Below are 26069 nucleotides of genomic sequence, written 5' to 3' on the forward strand. Positions count from 1 at the left end.
TCATTTACACAATGCCTTGCCTTAATCATTCCATAGGTGCCAAGTCTGGTGCATGGCTATTAAACCATCCAGCTACAGCAGCTTGAGAGGTTTCCTTTGAAAAGCAGCAAAGTGTCAGGATTTTAGCAGTAGTAGTGACAAGCTGATTGATGACCTCTGAGATCTTTTCCAACCTTGTTGATTCTATGATTAGATGCTCAAAAATACAGAAGGGTTAGAGGCATGAAGCTCCAGAGTGGGGTGTTTTTTCTGAGTGTTTAGCATGTATTTAGTGTTTGAGACCTTACGAAGAGCTGTAGAACCTAAACCAGGCGTGGGCCTTGCAAAACCACAAGTTCTCTGTCCTTCAGACCCCTGATGGGTCACGTCTATGAAAGGTTTGAAAGTTTTGAAGCTAATCCAATTTCCGCTTCTCCTTTCAGACTCCTGCTTAATGTCATGTAGAGATTTCTGTCTGTTTTCAAGGGCTACGTATTACCCTCCCAGGAACCTCACTGCTAGCAATGCGATCTTTTGGAGTAACGCCATGCAACTATGGGCACCTAGAATTGCCTGTGGTTTGATTGCCAGTACCTAGCACCCTGCTGCCATGCCTGTGCTGCCCTGTTCACACCCCTGGGAACAAGTGGTAGCAATTAGGCCACATAACAGCACACCCTAGCCAGCAGGTGGGAGCAAGTCCAGGGCAGGTCTCCACATGTTTTGGCTGAACCTCGACACTGCCTGGAGATTCTCTCTATTGAACTGATGGCAGAGCCAAAGAAAAAAAGTGATCCTGCTTTTATGCATAACCAGGAAAAAAAAAATCAAACCTTTTCCTCCAAGGCCACCCCTTCTGCTGAAATATGTTGCACGGTAAGAAAGACAGACAAAACTCATGTGCTATGTGGATTGCTTTTTAATGACAGTGGTGTTTCCATTGGATCAGTTTCTGCATTAGAAGCCTGTGTGCTACACTGGCTTTTATGGAGACTTCATAGCTTCTGCAGGCTGCCCTCCAAATATCATGGTTCTGCTGTGCTGCTTCAGCTCCTGCTGCTTCTGAAGGGTTTTAGCATTAGAAAAAGCTTGCAATCATTTCAGACATCAAAGAAATAATATTTTTGACTTAGCACTGGGAGCTTTTACATAGAAAACTTGCACATATATACACACGTAAATACATATATACACACACACAAAAAATTCTGTGTACACACAGGAGTGCTTTTATACAAGGCAGAAATCTCATTTACAAAAGAGTAGAACTTAATTACACAGCAACACCTATTAATCAAGTGGATGTAACACAATTATTTTGTTCAAGTATTCTTCTTGATACACTTCCTATACTCTGCACACCGGAATTTTCACTTTGAAAAAGCAATATCCCACTATTTTAATGTAAGCAAAACATTACATTAAGTAAGTAATGCAGGAACATATCCATTGAGAGTAAACCTTTTCTTCAAATGACTACTTGTTTCTTTTTGTAAATGAATCCTATAGCTGGACTCTTCTATTTTGCCTTTTAGTAAATTAGCCATAAAACCTCACTCAGTTCTTAACCAAAAAATCCCCAAAACCTAAAACATTTTTGAAGGCTATTGTTATAAAACACATAATTATTCCTTGCTTATAACTTCCTTGAGTCAGAACTGACAATGAAAACTGTATTTAAAACCTTTGTTTATATTATTAGAAAAATATTAATTCAGTCAGAAATAATTTGTAAATGACTATGTTATGTTTCCTCCAAACTACTAGAACAGGTTTTACTTAGTTTAGCACTATTGTTGCAAGAGTTTCTGTCTTCCTGAGTGCAGGTGTTGCTTTGCTCAATGTCATTATTATAAGACGGTCTCCTCTCCTGACAGCTAGAAACAGCTGCCTTCAGCTTTTGCTCAATTTTATCAGCTGCAGTACGCATTTTCAACTTTCTTAAGCTGGTTATTAGGGTTCCATAGGCTCCTTTTAGCCCATGTCTTTGATACCAGGTTTGAAACAGCTTAATCTTCTGTTCAGATGTATCATTACAATAATCCCGAATATGTTGATCTATGACAGATTCTGACACTAGGTGGTAACGAACAAATGTCTTGACATCTTGGAGTGTCATCTCCTCCACAATGGCAGCAATATGGCTGCTCAGGTCAATATCTAGAAACATAAAAAGAAATCAACAGTCTTGGCACTTTTATCTTACTGTTATTTTATCATCTGCCCTCAGAGTCAATATTTTTCCTGTTCAATACAGATTAAGTTTCACATACTTAAGACTCAGCATGTTTTATATGTGATTTTCTTACAATATATTGCAGGTCTGTTCCTACTAAATGCTAGGTAAGCCAAATGTTTAGGATTGCATCCACTTGAAATAGAATATCAGTTCCCTCTGTAACTTAGTCATTCTTTACCATTAAAATCCCCTCATGTATCTGTTTTGCTCAGAATAGTATTGGGAAAGGTCCTGAAAATAGGATAGGTATCCTGTTGTGATTCAGCCTTGGAGCTTATGTTGTTTTTGAACTGTGTGTTACTGGTGTAGATTTGCCCTTGAACATAAATTAGGTTTGTGTTTCTGTGATCCTACTGCTGGGTGTGGGACTACACCATTACCATCATTATCTGTGGGAATAGAATAGAATAGAATAGAACAGAATAGACCAGACCAGACCAGGTTGGAAGAGATCTTCAAGCTCATTGCATCCAACCCAGCATCCAACACCATCTAATCAACTAAACCATGGCACCAAGCACCCCATCAAGTCTCCTCCTAAACACTCCCAATGATGGCAACTCCACCACCTCCCCAGGCAGCCCATTCCAATGGGCAATCGCTCTCTTATCCAATCTAAACCTCCCCTGGTGCATCTTGAGACTGTGTCCTCTTGTTCTGGTGCTGGTTGCCTGGGGAAGAGACCAGCCCCCACCTGTCTACAACCTCCCTTCAGGTAGTTGTAGAGAGCAGTAGAAATCCAGATGCTGCCTCCTAGTGTCTGTACTGCATGCAAAACAGAAATTCACCGGTTGTCAATTAGTAATTGCTTCCTATACAACAGTAATTCCTCCTGAGGCAAACCTTTAATGATAGCACTAAATGCCTTAATAAGCACGGTATGAACTGGCATTTCTTTAATAAGTGTTCACATTGTGCTAAAATAACAGCTCTAGGTAGTGGCAAAGTCTACATAAAAAAGCCCTTAGCACAGGATTTACACTGTCTGTTTGTTTGGGTTTTTATCTTCTACTGAACCTTGAGAAATTACTTCTCTCTTACCTGTGCATATAAGGGGTATGTTCTCCTGAAAAAAAAAAAGTAGTAATGAGAGATTAGTAGAAATAAGTTTTGTAAAACAACAACCTTGTATAACAGGATAAATGTATTTCATGACAGGTGGCTTCTGTAATTCTCATTTATCTTTCTCCATGATTCCCCTGATTGGATTGACAGGCCTATTTTGTCTTGAGTGAGCATGAGGAATCACCTTAGTATGGCTACTGTTTAGAAGTGTGCAGGAGGACAAGTGCCCTGTGGTCAGTGAAGACCTGATGACTTATGAATTTTCAGTCTTGGACATGTAACTTAGGAAGCATGTCAACAAATCCTGAAGAAATAATGCAGTCTTCCCCTTACTTCTCTCAAAAGAGTTATCACAGTGAAATTTACTTCATTAATGTTACAGATGAGAGGTACGCACGTACTTGGAAGTTCCAGTGTAATTTAAATGGAACAAAGTTCCCTTCATGAAGCTGAGGTTTTTGTGATCTATACTCACATGAGGAATCTCTTGTTTGAGGACTTCACCTATGTTCTCTTTGCTGGTACGACCCCTCTGTCTTCTCTTCCCTGCAACAGAAAAATATAGGACAGAATATATTTCCTCCTCTGAACTCCAAGAATACAAAATTACATCTGACTAAGCAACAGAAAATCTTATTCAGAGTATGACAGGAATAAGGAATCACTTACACAAGAATATTACTCCAGCTATTACTGCCAGTAGTGATAACACAATTATCAAAGCAGTGACCCACCACGGCAGTCCCGTTTCTGTTGAAACATTGGAAATGTTACATGAAAGTTAAGTCGAGAAATGCAATTTTAAACAAGACTGCATCAGATTACAAAAGCCTTTCTGTTACTTTATAATGGCAGAAGCTATGTTTTTGTTGAAGTCTTACCTATCATGAGTCACTTCGAAAAGGAGTCATAGCTCCTATATCTGCACACTGATGGCGGGGGGGATAAAGAGCAATCATGCTCTGCAGGTCAGCACCGGGCCCAGCAGATAAGCTGCCCTTAGCCCCCAGGAATCACTATGGGCCATTGTGTAGAACAGTCCAGGTTTGATAGCCTCTCAAAATACAGTGGATGATAGATCATGCTAGATCTTAAAATGGTACCTTTCATTCTGCACACAGTATCTGAAGTTGAAGTACATTGTTTTTCAATGGCACCACTTTCACATCTGCAGAAAACATCAACAAAAATTATTATGTGATGTGTTTTTTCTCTATATAAACTTTGTTGAGAAAGCAAATAAAAATCTTGTAGCACTTTTTATCAGATAAATATTTCATATATAAGTATACTGGAGTTTGGAGTTTAATAGTTACGGAAAGGTAGGGGAGAGGAAAGAGGCGTGGAAATATTTTCTAGGTGTAACAGCAGATCACACAAAGAGAACAGGAAAGCTCAGAAACTTCATTAAATCTTTGAGAAAAGTATATACAGACTCGGTGGACATGTACAAGTATTTCTACATGCCTTTAAAAAGGCTGCATGGATGCTCAGTCTACTGACTGAGCTAAGGCAGATCAACAAACTGAGTGCAAAAGAAGACTAGTGTGTTTTCCTTCAGGTTATACATTACCTTAGCCTTTGTCTTGAGACTCTCTGGCAAGCATGTGTTAACTTTCAATATTAACCATTTCATATTTAACGACGAAGGCACAAACTTACATGGTACATGGATCACAATGGCTAGTACATGGTGCGGAAGGATTGCAAAAATGGTTCTCTGCACAGGCACACTCTGTGTTTCGTGCTTGGGTACAGTTCTTTGCAACCACCAAGCCTACAACAAATACCTTAAAGTTTGTTAGGTTGAAAAAGCAGGCCTTAAACCCAGGCCTCTACTCACAAGTTCTTGTCCTCAAATAAGTGCTTTTAGCTCTACTACTGCTGGCACTGGTGAGGCTTAGCTACGAGAACATCTGTTTTACAAGGAGCCCTGCTGCTGGAAATATGGTGATGATAAAGAGACCTCTGCTGGCCAAGAGCTCAAAAAACTGATTACATAATAAACTCTTTAAAAAGAGGATTCATTCATTTATCACTGTCAAATGTTGTCAGCTTCTTTTTCCCATTCAGAAGTGTAAAGCCAAAAGGAAACTTGGAAGATCCCATAGCCAATCTCCCTGCTTGTTGTTTGTCAGGGAGAGTAAAGAACCTGCCTCTGACAACAAATTTTATCTCATCTCGAGTACCTCCAGTGGTGAGGAATTCCACTCTTCTGATCAAACACATTTCCTATTTAAGTATCAAACCAAGAGAATTAATTTTCTCCTTTCCTTAGTGTATATGATGAAGCTATCTCCATGTATGAAAAAATAATTTCTGAATTAAAAACTACAGTAAGTATCTACTCACTATGAAAGCTATTTTCATAGGCATGTAAGAATATAAGGGATTTTTTTTTACTTATCACATTCAGTTCCCTGTTGTAATGGGAGGCCATGGTGTGTTTCAAAATTTGATGCAGCTCTGCTGTGAAACCAGTGCTGAAGCCAACTACTTGACTGCTCATGAGATAAAGTGACTAGTTATGCCATCATGCTTTTTTCCCCATTCAGTATAAAAGCCACAAAGAACTCAAACAGACTAGGGTAGGGAAGGACTTTCTACCATCCCTTCCCACAACTGTAGATGCTGGTAGACTTTGTAGGGAATAAGACCACAGAAAGCAGACAGGTTTGTTTGTTTTTTCTCTAAAGAGCATTGCTTGCCTCCACTGCCAGACTGAATACTAGGGTAGGTGGACCACTGGTCTTACACAGTAAGGCATGCTTCATACTCTCATAATTTGACCCCACACTGACAGAGCATCTTGAGTGTATAAAAGACATCACTCCACCAGCTCCAGCAATTTAAAATAATATTATTAATTACATGAAACAGCATGAAAGAAACCACTGGGAATTCTCCCATCTCTGCTTCTCACACCTCTCTTCTTTTAGAGGGAAAAAAAAAAAAAGAGAGCACTTTTCTTCTTTGACTCTAACCAGTTTGTACAGGGTCTCTTTTGCAAGGACTGCTTTGGCTGAGCAAAGGCAGATACAAAGAGAAATGACTGACCAGCATAGCTTGTCCTTCTTCCTACTTTGTGCTTGATGAAAGAGAACTGGAGAAAAAAATGTATAACTTTGTCATAAATTCCTTCATGTGCTATCTCTAAAACATTTTAATTTGCATGCTACCCACTATTCAGATTGCTGACACCTTTTAGTCAAATTCTGTAACAAAAATAAGTTGGAGTTGTTATTTCTATAGGCATACCAAATATGCTGTCACATGAAGAGCATCTCAAACACTTGTCCATCTGATTGGCATGATCCATGTACTCCTTTCCATTTATGCAGGGAACACAGTGTTTGCTAATATCTTTTGGGCAACTGATATTTTTAACAAAACCTGTAAAGACAGAAAACCAAGAATTAAGATTTGTAATACCTTTGGACAGATGCCATCATCTCTAAAACCTAGGTCAGACTTTCTTTTTAATCTCTAATATTTTTTTATTTACAAATGTGGGCAGAATCTATATTCTTTTGGCTTACATATGTGCTTATCAGCAAAGTAGCATATAGATAAGATCTGACTATCTGCCCCCCTCCCCCCCCCCCCTCCAATTTAGAACTGAAGGAGAACACACCAAACAAAATGGACCATGCAAAAATGGAAACCCCATAAATGTATGCAGTCTTGTGGGCACAAGTCTGTGCTTGCATTTTTTTAACCTGTTTCTAAGATGTGCATGTAATTCTTGGCTCTTTTGTGACAAGCATGTTATGTACAAGCTACTACTATCTGTAGTGAAAAGATATTGGTACACTAAGCACAAGAAATACTTTTGAGTGTCTAATGTTCTGTAACAGAGAGAGATGCAGATAAAATGAAGCATTCCATCCATGAAACCAAAGCATGCTTCTTCAATATCCCACCAGAAAGCACTTACCCACGTTGTGATTTTCACTCTCAATGACTTTTCAACACAGTAGGATGATGAAACTCACCAGGTTTACATTTCCGGCAACACTCAGCATCTACATTGTATTCATCGTGGTTACACGTAACTTGTCTCTTAGCAATGATCCTCCTGATAGTTGATTTTTTGTATACTCTAGGTATTGGAGCTTCAGTATTATTTTTACACTGTATTTCAGTAATTAAGATAACCACCTAGGAGAGAAGAAAAGAAAGTTGTTATTAAAAACAAACAAACCAAAAAACCCAACAAACCAAAACCAAAACCAAATCAAACCCAAAAAACCTGTCAAGGACTGTAGGTGTGTTTTACTACTATCACAGAGTTATGTCAAGTACTGTTCTGCTACTGCTAAACATATTGATATTCACCCCTTTATTAAAGTTGTTCACTACTTCAGAAGAGCTATTGGACAGTGATTACACAGACTTAATGCTACCAACCCTACTGCTACAGGTACTGAGCATTTGAACATTGACGCATCTGTGTTGTAACAGATGTCTTCAAATGCCTAATTATAGTGCAAAGGAAATCCCAGTATTTCCGGGAGCTGTTTTCTCTGTCCTAGATCGTTGTGCCTTTCTTAGCCAGAATAATTAATATTCCATGCAGAACATCCTTAATTCAAATTATATCTTTCTTAATTTCTTGCCAGCGTACTGTAAATGGAATAGTGTTACTGTATCTTTGAAGAAAAAACATAGGAATGTTTTAATCTCAGCCAAAAATACCCGATCTTACTCTCTTTGTTTTCCAATTATTTTTCTGTTTAGCAGATGATGCCTATATATTCCTCAAAGAAGTATCACTATCCTTTCAAATTATTTTACACCCTGATCCTTTTTTATTTTTTTGAATGCACTGTTAAATTGCATAGTGCTTTATTTATTTATTTTTCTATTATTGGGCAGAAGTATCTTTATTAGTTGTCACTGTCCTGCCTCTTCTCATCATAATAAAGTACAGTGGACCAGAAGTCAAATCATTCTTTTTTTTTTGCTGTTTTGGGAGTAAGGTGGGGAAATGAGAAGGACAGATCTGTTATAATTTGTGTTCCCCTTGGCAATAGTCTGTAAGGAATCCTGTACATGCTTTGCATGCAATAAGTATGAGATGTCCATAAAATGGAATTATGCAATGCTTGTTTGCTGGGTAGCTAGACTTCTTCCTAGAAATATTATGTAGGACAGCCTGAAGACAGCCTGCCTTTACTTAACCCAGTTTCTGATAATAATTTGGAGTGATCTGACAGTTTCATAATTTATTTTAATTGTGTGTGTTGCTAACTATCTGAGTCAAGCTGTAACAGGGAAAAAAAAAAAGGCAATTCTTATCTTGAAGAGTTTGAAGTCTTAACATCTAAGGTGAGTTCTGCATTCATTGCAGTTGCTCTTCTTTTTTTAAAAAAAAAGGGTTTGTATTTTACAAAACATTTGGGAATACACTGTGAGGGATAATGAGGATGGGGAAAATGATGCCTGGGAAGAAATGGAGCAATGCTATTCTTCTTGGCAAAACAAAAGAACTAGCCAAGTTGTGAAGCAGAAGGGTGGCCAAGTACCTTTTTGGAAAGGAGATTAGTTGGGAATGAAGCATAATACAATGAAGCTTCCAAATCTTCATGTTGATGGCACACTGCATCCAGTCCTACCAATTACAAATGCACTTACATTTCAAATCAGTGTGCAAGACACCTTTACTACAATAATTTATTTTCTATTTTCTCTTGGATACTTTAAAGATGTTAATTCAGAATGACTGGTTATCTTTGAACACTTCTGAATTGAAGCTTAATATAAACTTGACTGTATCTGTTAATGCTAACAAGAAGATATATACATATTTAAGGAATTCTCTAATAATGCAAGGATTGGATATTTTTATTGTTACACTTTTTTTTTTTTTTTTTTTTTTTTCCTTTCCTGCCAGAGGATGATATTTAATGGCTGATTAATTCAGTCTTCTTGTGTGAAATCACCTGGATTCTGATTGTAACTTTTATCAGAAGCAGAAAACTCTTCAATGACCTTAAATATTAACTTACTGAAAAATGGGTTTGACTCTCAAGTGAAGCAAGTGCTATCTGTGGCTAATTAATTGAAGCAATGCATTCGACCACTGTCTGCAGACTTCTACAAGGAGTCACTTCTTTTGATCCTCTATTCAGAGATGAGAAAATGAAAAGCATTTTCTTTCCTTAGCAGCCATCTGCTTTACAATTTGTACACTCTTAGTTGCTAAATTGAAATTAAGGCCTTTATTTGTACGTGAAGGAAAAGCTTCAACTGCTAAAAAAACAGTTTAGCACTTAAGAAACTCTGGGTATCAATACTCAACCTACCACTTCCTCTGTTCAAGTGCTCTGACTCTTCCATTGCTGCCAAAGCTTTGAGGGTGCTTTTCTCCAAATCTCAATATAATGATATTAAAAGGTTAGAGTTAATACAAGGCTTTAACAGAAGCTGTTAAATGGATAAGCCAAAATAGTGTGATTTGTTTTTCTTTTGTTTTGGAGAATTGTCTTACTAAAAACTGGCATCTGGTTAAAAAAATTCATGACACCTGATTAAAAAAATAATTACTAAAATGTAGTGAAGGATATATATATTCAGCCTGGTTTGGCTTTCTGTGAAGGAGGGTGAAGCCTTGCCGCTTCCATCACTTGCTCCTCTGCCACGTCAGACTGGGGCAAGGGAGAGAATAACACTAGGGGGACATGTGCTGCCCTGCTGAAACCAAACAGAACTGGCAAATCATAGAGCACACACAAAGAAACAAAACATCCTGTGTCATGCAAAAAAATAGGATCTAACGAAGGAGGGAAACATCTTTCTAAATTACTAGTATCAGTAAAACTTGGCAGTTCATTCATTTTACAATGTGTGTGCGTTCACTGAATGTGTGCAATTACAGTATGTGCACAGACACAGCTTTTCCTCAGGGAAACAAACCTCTTTGACTCCTATTTAATGCTTTTATACAGATGAGCTATGCTGATTCTGTGAGGGGGGATAGAAATACACTTTTTGATGAAAGCCCTCTGCTGCCACTTGCAGAGATGAACTTCCTGGTAAACTTACAAGAAATGGGGATCACTTCTCAGAACTTGATGTTTAAGCAGCACTGAACACTTACCTCAGCTCTGCTCACACAGATGTCTTATGCTGCCTTCCCATACAAGGAACAATGAGAAAACTGTGGAGATTTTTCATACCAATATCCTAATTTTTTTAACCTTTTTATCTCGACCTGGATTTGGATCTTAAAAAAAACAAAACAATCCATTTGCTATATAAAGATATTGGTGCCTTACAGTTAAAAAGAAGCCACTAGACATTTAGCTTCTTACACATACCTTAACTGCTTTCCTTGCTGTCACAGAGCAGTGAGTGCTAATAATGGAAAGGAAGCACTTTAGGGGCTTTTACAAAACCAGGGGTGATAGGTACTTTTTAATGATGTGTACATTCAAACAACAGCTGTACGTTTTCAGCCTAAAATGACTCATGGAGGCCGTCTTCTACTTTTGTCATATTCAAAGTGAAGACTTAGATTGAACTAAGCAGTCAGCGGGTGAAAAAACCTTAAAATCTATCAGGAATAGCTAATCTTAGCTGAATGGATCCAGATTATCACGAGCCCATATTTTTTTGTTTCTCTCCTTTTGCATTGCTCAGGCATTTAAGAGAGCTTTCAGCCTCCTCCCTCTCCTTCGCTCCTACGGTGTCCTCCAAAATGCTTTCACCAACAGGAGTCTGCTAAGGAGACTTGTAAAACCTATCTTCCCTCTGTGCTCCCAGGGCAGAGTGACAGGAACTTCAGTTTCTTTGAAAATTTGTGCCATTTTGGGATTCTCAGGCCTCTGATTCTTCCTATATCAGACTACTGATAATGCTGTGGTTAGGTTTGTTTGTTGTAGTGTTTTTCCACAAGGCAGATGTTGATACCAAATACCAAGATAACCACTGAAAGTAGCATTTGATGTTCTAAAATCTTTTATGAGAAGAATGAAAAGAGTCCAGTTCCATTTTTTGAAGTCCAGCAATAGGAGTTGATACTTCCCCACAACTAGAAGCATCCCAGGCTTCTTAAATTTCAAGTGGGATGTACATGTGCAATGCCTAAGAGAGCTAGAAGCCTCAGTTACTGCTCAGCATCTTAAAATAGCCACTGTCCAAATCCAGTCCATTACTATTTTGCATCTTAGCCAACTCTCCTGCAAATTACAGCAACATGTTGGGGGGTGGGGGTGGGTGAGTAAGTTTGTTTGTGGTTTGGCTTTTTTTTAGGCATACAGTACTAGTGAATGCCTCATAAGTACTATACAATTTTGGAGAGTTGGATATTAACAGCTCGCAGCTCACTTTGATGTTGTAGCTAAAATTGAGTAAAAGCTTGACAGCATGGAAATTTAACAACTCCTCCCTGCTTTCCTTTTGTAACACAATCTGGTTTTCTTGTCAGCACTTCGGCCAGTGAGTTGCTTCAAAGAAAAGCAGATCACTGAAAAGGCGAGCAGACAAAATGTTTCCAGAACTCAGGCCCTAAGCCTTTTCACTTGCATTTCGGGTCATCCTGTGACTTTAGAACTGTTACTGAAATGCAGTAGTTGTCTGGAGAATAAGAAGGGCCAGCACAGTAGCATAGGAACCCTTTTAAAAGGATGTATCATTGAAATTTACAGAAAACTGTCTGCTCTGTAGTCATAGCAGATAATTACAAACCATTGAGCTAGTACTTCATTTTTTAGAGATGGCCTGCTCCTGTACAGCATGTCTCTGAGTGGTATGTGGTCTTGCGGTTGGTTGTAGAGAGCAAAGATAGATCTTTTCTAACTGCGTAGGACACTGCTGTTTTGCATGGCTCTCTCTGCAACTGTTTCTACTTCAGTGCTACATGGAGTCCCTTGCAAAATTTAAGTCACATCCAACAAACTATTTTCATGTTCTGGTTTAATCAAGTTAGTATGTCAAGTGGTCCTCAGGTTTAGTGATTTATAAGCACTGGAACAACACGCTAATAGAACACCCCTGCCAAAATGTTAAAAAAAGAAGGAAAAAAGGTATGTGGGAGTGCTGCAGTCTCTATAAGAGGCACTGAAATTTGAAAACAAGTGGAAAATAAGAAGTTATATTTATTCTCTGGAAGAAGTGTGAAAACAAAGTATTTCTTAACCTTAATTTATATTTGAATTTATTTTTTTTCATTTATATTTTGGGTAGTTCCAAGATACTGAGTTAGACTGACATTTCTGCCAGCTGTTTGCCGCAGCTGCCTAGGAATAAGTTGATAGACAGCTCTGTCAGCAGATGAAAACCCTTCTTTGCTCTGGTGCTTTGTGCAGGAGCACAGATCTAATCCTCTGCATCATTTTAAAGATTTTTCCTTCCTGTTAGATAGTGAATCAAATCAGAATCTAAGAAGCTTTTAATACTTGATTTTAACCTGCCAAACCCCAAGAGCAAACTGCATTCATCAGCAATGTAAATGCACAGCAAAGATTTTGGATGTGAACTCCAGTGAGTTCTCTCTAAAACAGATGAGAATTGTGGGGTTGGATGCCACCTGCCTGAGCCTTGCTAGCCTACCTCTGGGCTCTCTCAGCAGAGCTGCTGGGGTTCAGGCATCTGCACTTGCCCGTCCCTAGGTCTCCTGCCCAGGAGCTTGCTGCCACAACTGCCATTTGGCCTGACACACCTGGACCAGAGTGGATCCCTGTGCCAGCACTGCAGAGGTACCTTCCTTGTTGACAGTAGTTCTTCGACATGAGTGCAAATGCAGGTTCACTGTTGATAGACACATGACGTAACCTCTGAAACTGCAGAGACTCATGCTCTGTGTTGGGCTGATTAAGGCAAGAAAGGAAGGCCCTGCCCCATCACTTCCAGTAAATGCTGCACTTCATTCCAGGGGACTCGACCTGTTCCGCTAGCTTTTCATGCTACACTGTCACTAGAGGTTCAAAAGTACTCTGCTAAAGGTATTCACTCTGATGTTGCTTTACCAGATCACTTTGCTACAGATCCCGGAGGTGTGGCGCAAGTCAGCTTTCACTACCGTGGTCTTTGCCCGGGCAGCTGCTTTGCCACAGCTCAACAGTGCTCTCTGCATGAATGCTCAACCTGCCTCGCCAGCGTCCCCGGCCAGCTCTCGATGGCTACGGACTGAGGCCACCGCCAGCTGTCCCTGGATACCCCGCAGCTATGGCACACGAGCCGGTGTGTCTGACAGCCACCTGCATCCATCCCCTTTTTCTCTTTCCCTCTGCCCTTCCATAATGCGTCCTTCCCTTCACCAAGCACTCTAAGAAGTGACTGTAAAATCATAAAGTGCGTGAAATTAAATTTTTATAAAGGAGTGTAAAACAAAAATTCGCCTAAATGAATTAGCCGAAATCTCGAAGAAGTTCGTTGCTGCCGGAGGCGTCCACAAGCTAAGCAGCGCCTTCCGACCGCCTGCCGCACCACCCCGTGTCCCTGCCCGGCCGCGGCTGGCCCCACCGCCAGGCTCCCGGCAGCCCGTCCCACTCACCCTCTCGGGCAGACACTTACGAGGAGCAGGAGAAGAAGCCCCCGGGCCATGTCGCCAGTACCCAGCGCAGTCCCGCACCTCCGACAAGCCGGAAGCGGCGCGGTCCGGACGGCTCCTCCCATGTTAGTAAACACGGCTGGGGCCCGCCCCGGCCCAGCGCTGCGGGTTCGCAGGGAGCCGGCGGCAGGTGGTAGGGAGAACTGCACCTTGCTCTCAGGTGCCTGCGGCGTCGGGAGCCAGCTCCGGGTAGGGGCTTCCGCCCCCGAACGGCTCCGCAAGGGTGGGACGGGCAGTTCTTCCTTCACTGACCACTGTTCTACGGAATGGAGGCAAGGGGACGCCGGCTCCTTTTGGGTGTCTTCCGCACAACGCTCTCCACGGGGATCTCAATAGTTTGGGCTATGTGGGGTCGGTGTACCCACCTGGCAGCCAGCCCTGAGGCCACTAAGTAAAGTGCCAACAGGCTTTGGGCTGTACATTATTTGTACAGCTCTGTTGCATCTTCATCCGTGGTTCAAATATATTCTGTGACTCTTGTGACAAGCATTGGATAATGTTATTGCAAAATGATCACAGTGGTATTAGTCCTTAAGTCAGCAGCTCTTACTGAGTACAGTTTTGTAGTTGAATGCTTTGGCTTTTGTTTTCCAAATCTTCTGTAATACATTAAAATGGTGATGCTGCTTCACCTACCATCTGCACACTTTGCTGTAGGTTTTGAGGACCAGAAATGTTCTGTAATCACTGTAACTAATGGCTATCTTGTTGCAGTGTGGTATGGCCAGGTTCTGACAACTTGAGGTTCTCCTTTTCTAAGATACTACTTATAATCACCTCAGTGGTATAGTGAAAGTTCTTGGCTAAATTATGTGGTAGTGAAATGCTGTGTTGGCCCAAACACCCCATTTTGTGAGTGGAGAAGCTGTTAGGACAGCACAGAAGTGGGAATGCAGTGCATGACTGGAAAGGTTTATGAACACACTGGGGGTTGTTTAAGGTTCTTTTGTTTGTTTGTTTGTTTGTTTGTGGTTTTGTTTTTGTTTTGTTTTTTTTTTTAGGCTGCTGCATAGTGTTACATCAAATCAGATCAGGGGATTCTGGCATGGAGCACGTTCCTGCTGGAACTAATAGTGATCCTGTACACAGGCCTGTGGAGCCATAGATGCTAGTGCTTTTGTAGAAGAACCTCACAAGCAACAAAACAGAGTGGAAACCCCACAGAAGAGAGTGGAATAAAAGAAACTGAAATTCACAGCAAATCACTTTGTCCCCTCTAGCAATTTTCTGGAAGAGGTGCTAAAGGAGAATTGAGAGTAGCTCCTGTCACTCTAAAAGAAAGCTGAAACAGATGTGTGTCCTTCCTCTTGTAATTCAACTTCTTGACACAACCCTGGATTTGGTATTTTGTTCAACAGACCCAGTTTGGTGACGTCAATGCATTCTTCACAGCAGGGGAAAAAAATAATAATCATTTTTCAAACAAACCAAGCATTTCCTTAGACTGGAAAAGCAAGTTGGCTGGATGCCTGGTGGCTCCTACAGCCAATCACTATAACCTTACCATAAATGTAGATATGTTTCTATCTTAGGGTTGATTATTGACTTTATTTTAGCCATGGGACCATGCTGTCCCTGTCCTCTGTGTGTGCACTCTACCAGTGAGTTCTGAGATCCTGAATGCTGCATTATTTAATAAACATTTTGCACATCACATAGGCCCACTTAAAAGTTGACTTTTTGACTTGGTATATTGTAAATGCATCTCTTTTAAATGCAGAACTTGCAGCAGGCAGCTTAGCTTCAGAAATTGGCTGGTGCACTTTTTTCCTTTTTCTTTTTCCTGACTAACTGCTTTTAGTTGTTTTTGTTTTGAGTTTGTATTTTGTTTTGTTTGTTTGAAGATAGTATTAAACTTGAACTGTCATATGTGTAACAGATGAACTGTAAAAGTGCTAGGGACGCTCAATGTTCTCCAGAGGTGAGGAAGTCTCCAAACCTTTTCCCTTCAAGCACTGCCTGGACAGACCGTGACTAATTTAGTCTGTGAGTAGTATTAGTTTCCTGCATCTGTCAGTTAAATCCATGACTGAATCCTCATCCTGAAGATGAGAGAGGAGAGTTCTGTAGAGAAACGTCTGGATTTAGAAGATAAATGTGAGTAAAAGGAAGTCTTTAGTTCTGCTTTTAACCTTTGAGCTGAAGATGGCAGTAACAGGGAGACCAGAAGTTTATTTTTGATGTTGAGTAAGTAATACACAGCCATCCTTCAAGGAAAAAAGTTTTAACGATAATTTTAAAGTTAACTAAGACAATTTTATTGAAGAAGGTGGTGGAGAGGAGAAGCTAATGGAAATATTTAAAAAGACCTTAGCATCCTGTAGTTGATCAGAGTTTCTGAAACTGTGAGGAATATTATGTCTTTTGGGACTTAGTTCCACCAGTTTGCTTTGCTCTGTCATGCTTCTCTTTCTAGGATACCATGCAACAAGTTAGTCTAATATGCTTAGATAAAGACTGAGACTATAAAGTCTCTTGGTGTTTTTGTATATCACTTAAGCTTTGAAATACTTGTGGTGGGGTAAGGGCAGAGGGACAGTGATGTGAAAGGTTTTATCCCTCCCACTAACATCTGAGATGCAGTTAGGCATCCTTTGCAACATCAAATGCTCTTCAGAATGAGAACAGGATGCAGTGATCTCACTCTGGATGTTTATCCCTAGAGCATTGTTATGTGCTTTTAACCAGGGCTTTTGCTTCTGGCAGGTGATCAAGAGGTAAATTCTGGTAGACACGGGCTGTTTTGGTAGGAGCAAGGTTTGGAGGTGGTGGGGCTTTCACTTTCCCTGCCTTCTTCTACTCACCCACTTCTACCACACATCTGCACAAACAGGCAAAAACAAGAGGCCTGTGTAGCTCGTACAGCTACAGGAGTGAGTCATAGCTTCTCTGTTCAGCTACACAGCCTACTGCATAGTCGAACTTGTATAAGCATGAAGCAATTGAAATGAGTATGTAATACAGAGTCATTTCTATTGATATCAAAACACTGTTGATTTATTTTTCTGTTGGTGGCTCTCATCAGCAATTAAATGATGGGCTTAGAATGCTGTGTGTCTCCAGGGGTGGTCATAACAAGAAGGGATATGCTGATCTTTGCTGCCTGAAGCACTCTGTTAGGTTCCCAGATAAGATGTTAGTGATATTTTTCCACTGAATCATTTCTCAAATACTTCTCGGAAGCCAAGTATTTCAGAAGAGGCACCCTTTCCACACTGCACAGTGGCTACCTCTCCTTCTGTCAGCCAACCCACACACATAGAAATGGGAGACTGCAGAGCGAGAACAGCAGAATGTGTGTTTCTGGTTCCCTGGGATAGGCAAGAGAGTCTGGTGCCAGTGCAGGCCACAGCATTATCAGCCATAGGTTTCCTGTGCATTTCTCCCAGCTCATGGTGTGCTCAGAAACCCTCTGTCTGGAGGTAGCCTGCTGAGAGGAGAGCAGTTTCTCAGTTTCACGTGAGAAGTACAGAGGGAATCACATCCCTTTGCTGTAATAGTGTGAGGAAATTGACTTACCTTCTTGAAGAAGGTTTTGGACCAGCTCTCATAAAATCATTTCATTGAGCTGTGGCTTGAAATGTGACTTGAAATGTGGCTTGAAATGTGACTTGAAATCAGTGGCTAGGATTTCATTACACATGCATAAAGCAGATGTAAAGAGATGCTATATCAGTAACTGGGGACTTCACTCTCTCTGGGAGGCAGGGCTGGGCACTAGCCACTTTTTCATCAGCCCCCTGGTCTGCCCTGTTACATGGCAGAGCCTGGAGCATCTTTGCTTGGTGTTGTGAAGGGCTGTTGCTAATAGAGCTTGTTCATTGCTCTCCCAGCTACTGTTCCTTTTTTCCTGAATGACCTGGTAAAACCTCACATGTTTTCTTTTCAGGGTGGCCTACCTGAAAAACATTGTCTGACAAAACCAAGCCTACAGATGAATAACTGTAAATCATTAAAGTCAAGGTAATAGGGAAGGTTTAGCCCTCATGAAAACAGCAGCTTGAATTGTGTGAGAAGACAGAAAGAAAACAGATGTTAACTTTTTTTCCCAAGTGTGGCTGTACCTTGTCTGCCCCAGCCCATTTTGCTGAGAAGGCCTGGCCATTTGCAGTGCAAGTGACACTGCTATGAAATACTATAGGAAGACAGTTTCATTTAAATACCATTCAGAAAGCAGGACACGTGTATGCTGAAGGCCTGCTAATTACATAATTTAATCCTTTTATTAAACAGTGTGTTCATGCTATGCAACACAGGCTAATTATAGTGCAGATGAATTATTTATATTATGCTGAAAAGGTCTGAACATTTGACCTTGTAAGACAGACAAATACAATGCACTAACAGGCTCTAGTTAGGGAGCTGAAAGATTTGCATGTGGTTCCAGTATCCTGATCTGGAAACTATCCAGGCGTTTTCAAGATCCTTGGGCAGAAGTGTTTTGTAGCAGTAAAAGGAGTGACTGCATCTATTCAAGCAGTTACCAGCAATGAACTGAAAGAAAGGGAAACTAAGGAAGTGCTTACAGAACTGACAACATGGTAGAGACTGTAATTCTAAGACAGAGACGTACAAAACCTTTTATTATATTTAGCGCTGTTTGCTGACTGGCAAGAACAGAACACAAATCTGTAGGATTTAGCATTTTTTTCCTGTAGGTACTTAGGATACTTTTAAAGTCCTAAAAGATGCAGTGAAACCAGGCAGATGTTAGTCTTCTATGGAATGGAGAGCTGTGTGCAGTGAGAGTTGTATCTCTACGGGTCCCTAAGAGCACTCTATATGTGTGTGTGTGTGTGCAGTGCAGGATAGCCAGTATCTGTGATCTTACTCTGTTTAAGAAATGGATCAAAAAGCAGCTGAGGTTGGAGAAAACTTCAGCTGGGCTATAGATGGGTTAGACCTGATCTTTTTCACCCTCCACAAAGAGAGTGATACAAAAATTGGTCTTGAAATGGGCTGGAATGAGAAAAAGCTTTGCAGAATGTTATGTTTTTTTCTTATTTCTGAAGGATTGTTATGTTTGTTCCAGAAATGTATCAAAGTCTCTCTTACAGTCATAAAAGTTGAAAACCCAAACAGTGTTATTTGATCTGATGTGGAATTCAAACAAACACTTAAAGGCAGGCATGTAAAAGACATTTAGTGGAAGAGGGAAAACCCTGCATTTGACCAGAAAATGCTGGTACACTTTCTGAAAACCAATCAAATTATTAAACAAGAATTAGCTTGTTATCAGTACTTTCCTATAGTTCTTAGGACTGTAAGAAAGAGGAAGAATGAACTACCTATATAACTAAGATGCATCTGCAAAGCAAAGGTGAAAGACCTGCTTGCTTCAGTCTTGTGAGACCTGAGGAACATTTAGGGAGAGATTTGTAAACTGAAAATGCTGGAGCATGAGTGAAAGCTGTGTACTGCATTCTTCTTCTGGATCACCACAGCAGAAAATGGGAGGGCCTTCCAGACCCAAGCAGCAGCCAGCATGCGTGCAGAAAGCTGTGACAGCGGCCCATTGATGCATACAGGGCAGAGAAGAGCATTGGTGAGTCTTGTTCTTCCTGCAAACTGCAATGAGTTAGGCACCACTTTGCCAGCTGTATTTGTCTGCACCTTGATTTCATCAACCAAAATGACATTCAACAAAAGTGCAATGGATGCAGGGGGTAAACCTTTTGCAAAGGTTGGAGATGCAGAGTTTTCTCAAAGCTTCACATTATAAACAGGATTCTGCTGGGAGGACTTTGTTTTATCCTAGATTTGTAATATAGATTGTGGCAAATTCTAACAGAACATGCAAGTTCTATCTGGGATGTTTATCTGTAGCATGTTATTCTTCAGATCACTGATGAAGGCATTAAGGTGCATAGATAGTGATGGGTAGAGAAGATCCCACAGAATCACACCCACTCAGTAGTGTTTGCCCTTCCCTGCCGTGCTGTGAGACTTCAGCTACCCAGTTCTCCTGCTATGGTGCATAAGCATTCTGTACTCACCTTATTTTTAATCATTTGATGTTTTAGAAATTAAAAGCATTTAGAGGACTTTTACAAGTATGTTTGTAAAATTTATCAAAACCAGTTTGACAAGAAGTAGTTTTAATAAAGCCTTATTGGATAGCATTCATTATATGGTTCTTATTTTTCATTATTTGGATTCTATATTGGCTGCTGTCATAGTTTGCTTTAGAGTGGTGTGTTCATCTGGCAAGCTTGTAATTAGCTACTTCTTGCCATTATGTGCTTGAAATTTTTTGTTAAACTGCCTTTCTGTTTCAGGAAAACCCCTTAGGCATTTTTAAGGACTAATGAAACACTTTGGCCTGTTCCCTGGAACACCTGGATGGACGCAAGCTATCCAGACCCGCTGTGCTGTGCATACCTAATTTTACTGCTGGCTCTTTTAGCACCCTTCTGCAGTGGAGGTTTTGCAGTCCTTTGAATTGACATCTGACCTTCTTCCTGGTACAGAAAATGCAATATCTTATAACAGTGTATCTTTCCATATAATGGCATGCCAGTTCCCAAAGCATGTTTCCTTTTTATCCTAAGGTATTTTTAAAAGGTTGTGTTCACTTTAGTCACACAGGTTGTAGGTTTCCCCTTGTGGTTTCTGTGTGTTCTTCAATTTGTTGACACGTAATGCTCATTCCTTCACAGTGGTTCTTATGTAAACTGAAAAAAAAAAAAAAAAAAGAAAAAAAAGAAAAAAAAAGAAAAAAAAGAAAAAAAGGAAAAAAAAAAGGAAAAAAAAAGAGAAAAAAAAGTCCAGCTGTGCTCACAGAAGTTTTTTTTTTGTTTATAGGTTATGCTGAGTGGCTCATACGGAAGACAAGGAAGTTGCAACAGGGCTATGTCCTCTTGTGCACAGCAGCGACGCCTAACTGCTCTGAGTGCAGGTGCTCAGGTGTCAGGAGAAAGGGGATGAAGACCAGGGCTGGGAAGTCTGGAGCAGCAGGTACCTGCTTGTTGACATTTGTAGTGAGAGGGTCTTCTCAGTTTGTCACAAAGAAGCTGTCTCTCTCACTGTTTGCTGGAGAGCCAGACACTTTGGCCGATACAGGCACCTGAGCTTGTGAAGCTGTGTGATACAAATAGTCATGCAGAGTCCCCAGGATTAATCCCTAAGTGATAGCCTTATGAAACCTGCTTCCATCAAATTTCTCTGATGGAAAAGATCTTGTTTATCATAACTTGCAGGCTTACCTTGAAATCTTTATTTTGGTGAAATAATAACGTGACAACTGCTTTGAAAAATGTGATGGGAACTTGGTCTCCTTGTTGCTGTCAGCCTGGAAATGCGTTGGCTGGGGAGACCAGAAGTTATTGTGGAGGAAGGACCCCTGTGTTCTGACTTCTCCATGCTAATGCTGTGTAGGTCTGACTTCCTTAGCAGAACAGAGCTTCTTGTTTACAGTGATGTGGTGGAAAGATTTCACTTACATGCTGACAAATTTAGACACCATGATACTGGAGAGGTTGTGATAATCATCTGGGGGAATCTGTTCTCTCTTAGCTCTTAGGAGATGTGCCAATGTAATATTACTGTGAAGCCTTGTCTACAATGTTATTTAGGACAGATAGATATGAATGAACTGTGACCAAGCTACTGAGGTGCTGGTTTACACATAGTGGAACAGAGCTCAGGGTTGGCCAGTGTCCTGAAGGCTTATCCTGGTGGATTTGCAGATCTTAGTCAAAGGAACATTGCTTTTATACCATGATGCTGATATATTCTATGTTTTCTTTCTAACATTAGGCATGTCTACACTACCTCAAGTGTGAGCTACATGTGCTGCCCTGCAGATAACGTGTAGAGCTTATTTCCACCAAAAATCATGCAGGGCACTCCAGCTCCTAAATTATGTTTAAATTAGGCAAATTTATGGAGGAAAAAAATCTGTTTGCATCTGTTACACTTGAAGACAGAGGTACGGTACAAATGCTTGTCTATCTAAATCCTTATACATATAAGGAAGCAGAAAGGATATAGGTAAAACATTGTCACTTTATATGTCTCACTTCTTTCCTAAGTGTCTGCCATCAGGAAATCTCAGAGACAGGATACTGAGCTAGATGGATATCAGCCTGACCCAGCAGGGCACATTCTTATGTTCTGTTTATTTATCTAAGAAGGATGAGGAGGGAACCATTAGTTCATTTTTACATTGGATATCTTCCTTTAATTTTGAATGAGGGACAATTTTACCACATTACCATGGAGGAAGATACTTTGTCAGGAAGGAAGGTTGTGAATGAATGTGCTTCATTGCCCTGCTCAAGAAGCCCAGGAGGCAAATGCTGCATCCTCTAGCTGCTGAACAGCACTGGCAAAGCTATTTCCCAAGCTTTGTAGTTTGAAAATTGTCATATTTGAGAATGATTTGAGCCATTTTGTCTTAGTTATTAGAAAGACACCAGTGCAAGAGCCTGACAATCACAGAGAGAGCTAGTCTAGGGGTCTGACAGCTTATTGTTGATTTGACACTTTACAGATGCATACTATGTGACAGCTGCAATGAATCAGGTTATTAGAGGCACTTTCTGCTCCCTGAAGCTTATTTATTCCTGTCTTTCTCAAAACAGGGAGTGGGGAAGTGTAAAGCCTATCAATGAGATAGAGGAGAGAGACTGAAGCCAGATAAACCAAAACATTTAGAGACTCTGCTAATACTATGAAGATGAAAGGAATCCCCAAATAAAAAGGAGCCGGAGACGTATTTAGCAAAGCCTCATTCCTGAAGAACCAATTGGATGCAGGCAGGAAGGTCTCCATGCACGCCTCAGAAGTTGTTTTCCCTTATAAAGTAATAGCTTGTAATGTTATGAGCAAAGGAGTTACTTTGTTCCCAGTTTTCTATAGCAGTTGGGATAAGACTGCAGCTTCTGCACTCCTTTACCAAAAAAGTATGGCATCTATTAATTGCTGTGTGGCCTCTGAGCAGTCATTCTTCAGGCCAGCTGAAGCCCATTTTCTAGGCCTGGTGGCCTTACAGCTCCTGCTGCTGTGGAGTCCCAGCCACATTTTATGTCTGTATGACAATCTGCACAAGTTACTGAAAACCAAAGAATCTATGAAATATACAGATAGGAGTTACCACTGATACCTTTCTTGAAAGATGACTGAAGTCTACAGGGAAGTTCCTAATGTGCATAAGTGCTTTGATAGTATCACTATACAGGGATCAGGGAAAGAGGTATGAAAGAAAGAGACAAAATTACATTTTCTGCTTATTTTCCTTTCTCTGATCATACTCTGGGCATGCTTCTGTGGTGGAGACAAGGAGGGAAGTTCTCAAGGAAAGCCAAATAAACCCCATAGCTTTTGGCTATGAATACAATGAGAACTAGAACCTCAGAGTGTACACACATGGGAAAATTGTACTGTGGTGGATTCTATCCACATGAGTGGGATGAGTACTGAAAAACAGGCAGCAGAAAGAGGTGATGGAAGTGGCCTCCAGAGAGGAAGCTAACCTACTTTCAAGAATGGTGTTGTGTTCTTCTTCTTGGAGGAAAAAAAAAAAATTGGGCCAAGACAGCTATAAAGGAGGATTCAGAGATTTAATCCCCATCCTTTAGGCTTGATTCTCAGACAACTTGTTCTTTTCAGTTCTTTTTAGGTTCTTATTCCTAACTCATGCCAATTACATTTTCCCCTTCCCCCTACCTTTCTGTCAATGACCTATGTTGCAGAGAATAAAGGTGTAAACTACCAATGTAAATTTTTTTCCCATGTGTTTTTATCTATAGTAATATCTCTGTGCCAAAACCAGGACTGATCATAACTCAGGTATGGAATCACTAAAAAGAAAAGAAATACCTATATTCTATAAGGTCACTTGAGCCAGACTGACCTAATTTCCTTGCATAGTTCACCTGTTTGTCTGCCTTCCTTCCTGCTGCCCTAGGACCTTCCATAACGGAACACCCCAGAGACAAGCTGGCTGCTTAGCACTGGCTTTCCATTGTATGCTGGAGGCATGGTTCTGCAACATCTCTACATTTTTTCTTGTGCTGTTCCTGTGTATCCATCACTACTGCTCAGTCAGCGTCTAGCCTTAATTCTCCTTTCTAGTTTGCATAGCCCTGTTTCTGACAGCTGTCCTTCATATAGAAGGTTCCTCCAAACAACTGATGTCTCCTCTTTATCAGTGTATCAACAGCTACCTCCTTTGAATGAATATGTCTGATGTATCTTTCTCTTGAACACCCTGAAAGCTAGGATTGCCACATCTTTGGTGATCCCCACCCAAATAATCATTCCTCATCACAGCCAAGGGGCTGTTGTTGCCATCAATGCCACCACTGGTAATTGTGGTATGCACCAGGCTATGTTTATAGCAATTGTGATGAAGCAGAACAGATACATGAAGGTGTCTGCATGGTCACCACCTGCTATAATATCCATAGAGGACTCTGATAGAAAACTGTTGCCTGTATTTCTAGCTGTGCTGAGGTGCCGTGTGAATGATGCTCCAGTTCTACAGAAGCACTGTTTATTTGCTCTGCAATCTCATATGTAACTGCTTATAGCATCATCATCAGTAAGCCTTTTTGTATGAACCTCTTTTCATTAAGGTGAAGACTTTGGATTCTTTTGGATCTTCATCCTAGTCTTGATATTTCTAAGGAGCAGTATTACATTAAAAACCTTGTATTGTTTCCTCCAGTCTAGGAGGTAATTGATGTTTGTATCAAAATCAGATATGATACTGCAGTGAGGGGTTCTGCTGTGTGAAGTACTCCTGCCTCTTCACCTGAATTCTCTGATCTAATGCCATATGTTCTTTAGAGGTACATAATTTCCCTCAGCTATGTATTTGGATGTTGTTTGAAAACAAAGAGAAAATTGTTTTGTCTGTCCTTTGAGTGTCAGTGGGAGAAATGCAGAAAAAAGGTCTGTTTATATTGTTTATACCCTCTGTTTTAGCTTGCTTACCTTGGTGGATTTTTTTGTTGTTTTGGTTTTGTTTGTGGGTTTCATTTGTTGTTGTTTTGGTTTGGTTTTTGTTTGTTTGGTTTGGTTTGGTTTGGTTTGTTGCTTTTTTTCCCCTTCAAAATACCTCTTCTCTTTTTCCCTGGTTCTGGAAGACAAATAAATAGCTTTTGCAGGGCTCGCGTTCCAACACTTGTTATCTTCTGTACCTGGCCCTCAAAGGCAGTTACATTCCTTAAAAGTTGAATTCCTTTTGGTCTTCAGTCCATAATTCTGCCTATCTGCTGTCTCTGGTCAGAGCTTAATCCTTAAATCTCTACATCAGAAAAGCTCCCACTGTAATTTTATGGGAGATTTTCTTGTGTTAAGACTACTCAATTAGGCAGCAAACACTCTGCAAGCAAGCTAGTGATGCTCCTGCCCATTGTAACAAGACTCACACTGCAAGGATCTCACTTGGATTCTCACATCTTTCTTGACTTGGTGTGCATAGAGCAATTCTGAATTTATAATGGTTTAGTATTGGAGATTAGAGATGGTTTCTGGTCATTAGTACAGACTTTGTGACCAAGTATTGTTGACTATGATAGAGCTGCTTTGCTAGAATCAGCCTGTCTAGAGAAAAACTGGCTACAGCTGTAAAAATCCATGCTGTGCTGAAAATAACTTGTACAGTGAGAACCCTTGCTTACTTGCTAAAAATATGTTCAATGGAAAAGCTGGCTGGAGGTTATAAAATTCAGCAACTTTATTATGAACAGTTTGAGATGTGAGTTTGTGACAATCCAGATTTGTGACCGTCCCTGGTGTAGCACTAGGGTGAAGTTGGCCCGTAGATCCTGGGGTTTTGAAAATGAGCTGACAAGAGAAGCAGCATGAATTCTAACCCTTCTCAACCGAAAAGGGATTATATCAATCTTTTGACAAAACATTTTCACAACCTTCCAAACACTTTGCTCTGAACCCTACACAACAGCAGGTACTTTTTAAACTACCCTTGAGCCTATGAGCAATATTTAGCAGACAAGCAAAATGCCAAGATTTTAAAGAGACCTTGCAGATAAATTCCACAGCTGTTTAGCTTGCCAGAAATATTTTCACTGTTTTTGTAAAAATCTTTAATGAAAGCAAAGTGCTTCTTCAAAAACACCTTCCCTGTCATAAATGACTGCTCTTCCAATTTCTCATTCTGCCTCTCGGATGTTACTATGGAGGCCTGGAGCTTTCTTGTTTGGACACATGCTTGTTCTGCCAGAGGGTGTCTATTGTAGGCACACAGTCTCTCTGTATTTT

The 26069-nt window shown here is 40.4% G+C and overlaps 1 protein-coding gene across 1 annotated transcript; it reads right to left on the bottom strand.

Annotated features, from left to right (window-relative positions):
* Positions 1 to 883: 883 nt before the first annotated feature.
* FAS (Fas cell surface death receptor) lies at positions 884 to 13888 on the bottom strand. Its single transcript, XM_068166135.1, has 9 exons — positions 13802 to 13888; positions 7279 to 7444; positions 6542 to 6676; positions 4946 to 5060; positions 4387 to 4451; positions 3953 to 4033; positions 3759 to 3829; positions 3260 to 3284; positions 884 to 2139 (listed from the first exon to the last, which is right to left on the bottom strand). Exons 1-9 carry the CDS (start codon positions 13829 to 13831, stop codon positions 1724 to 1726), a joined length of 1104 nt encoding a protein of 367 aa, XP_068022236.1. The 5' UTR covers positions 13832 to 13888; the 3' UTR covers positions 884 to 1723.
* Positions 13889 to 26069: the final 12181 nt, after the last annotated feature.

Source organism: Melanerpes formicivorus, unplaced genomic scaffold, assembly GCF_026170545.1.
Source record: "Melanerpes formicivorus ecotype bairdi unplaced genomic scaffold, bMelFor1.0.p_v2 SCAF_98, whole genome shotgun sequence".
Classification (NCBI taxonomy): Eukaryota; Metazoa; Chordata; class Aves; order Piciformes; family Picidae; genus Melanerpes; species Melanerpes formicivorus.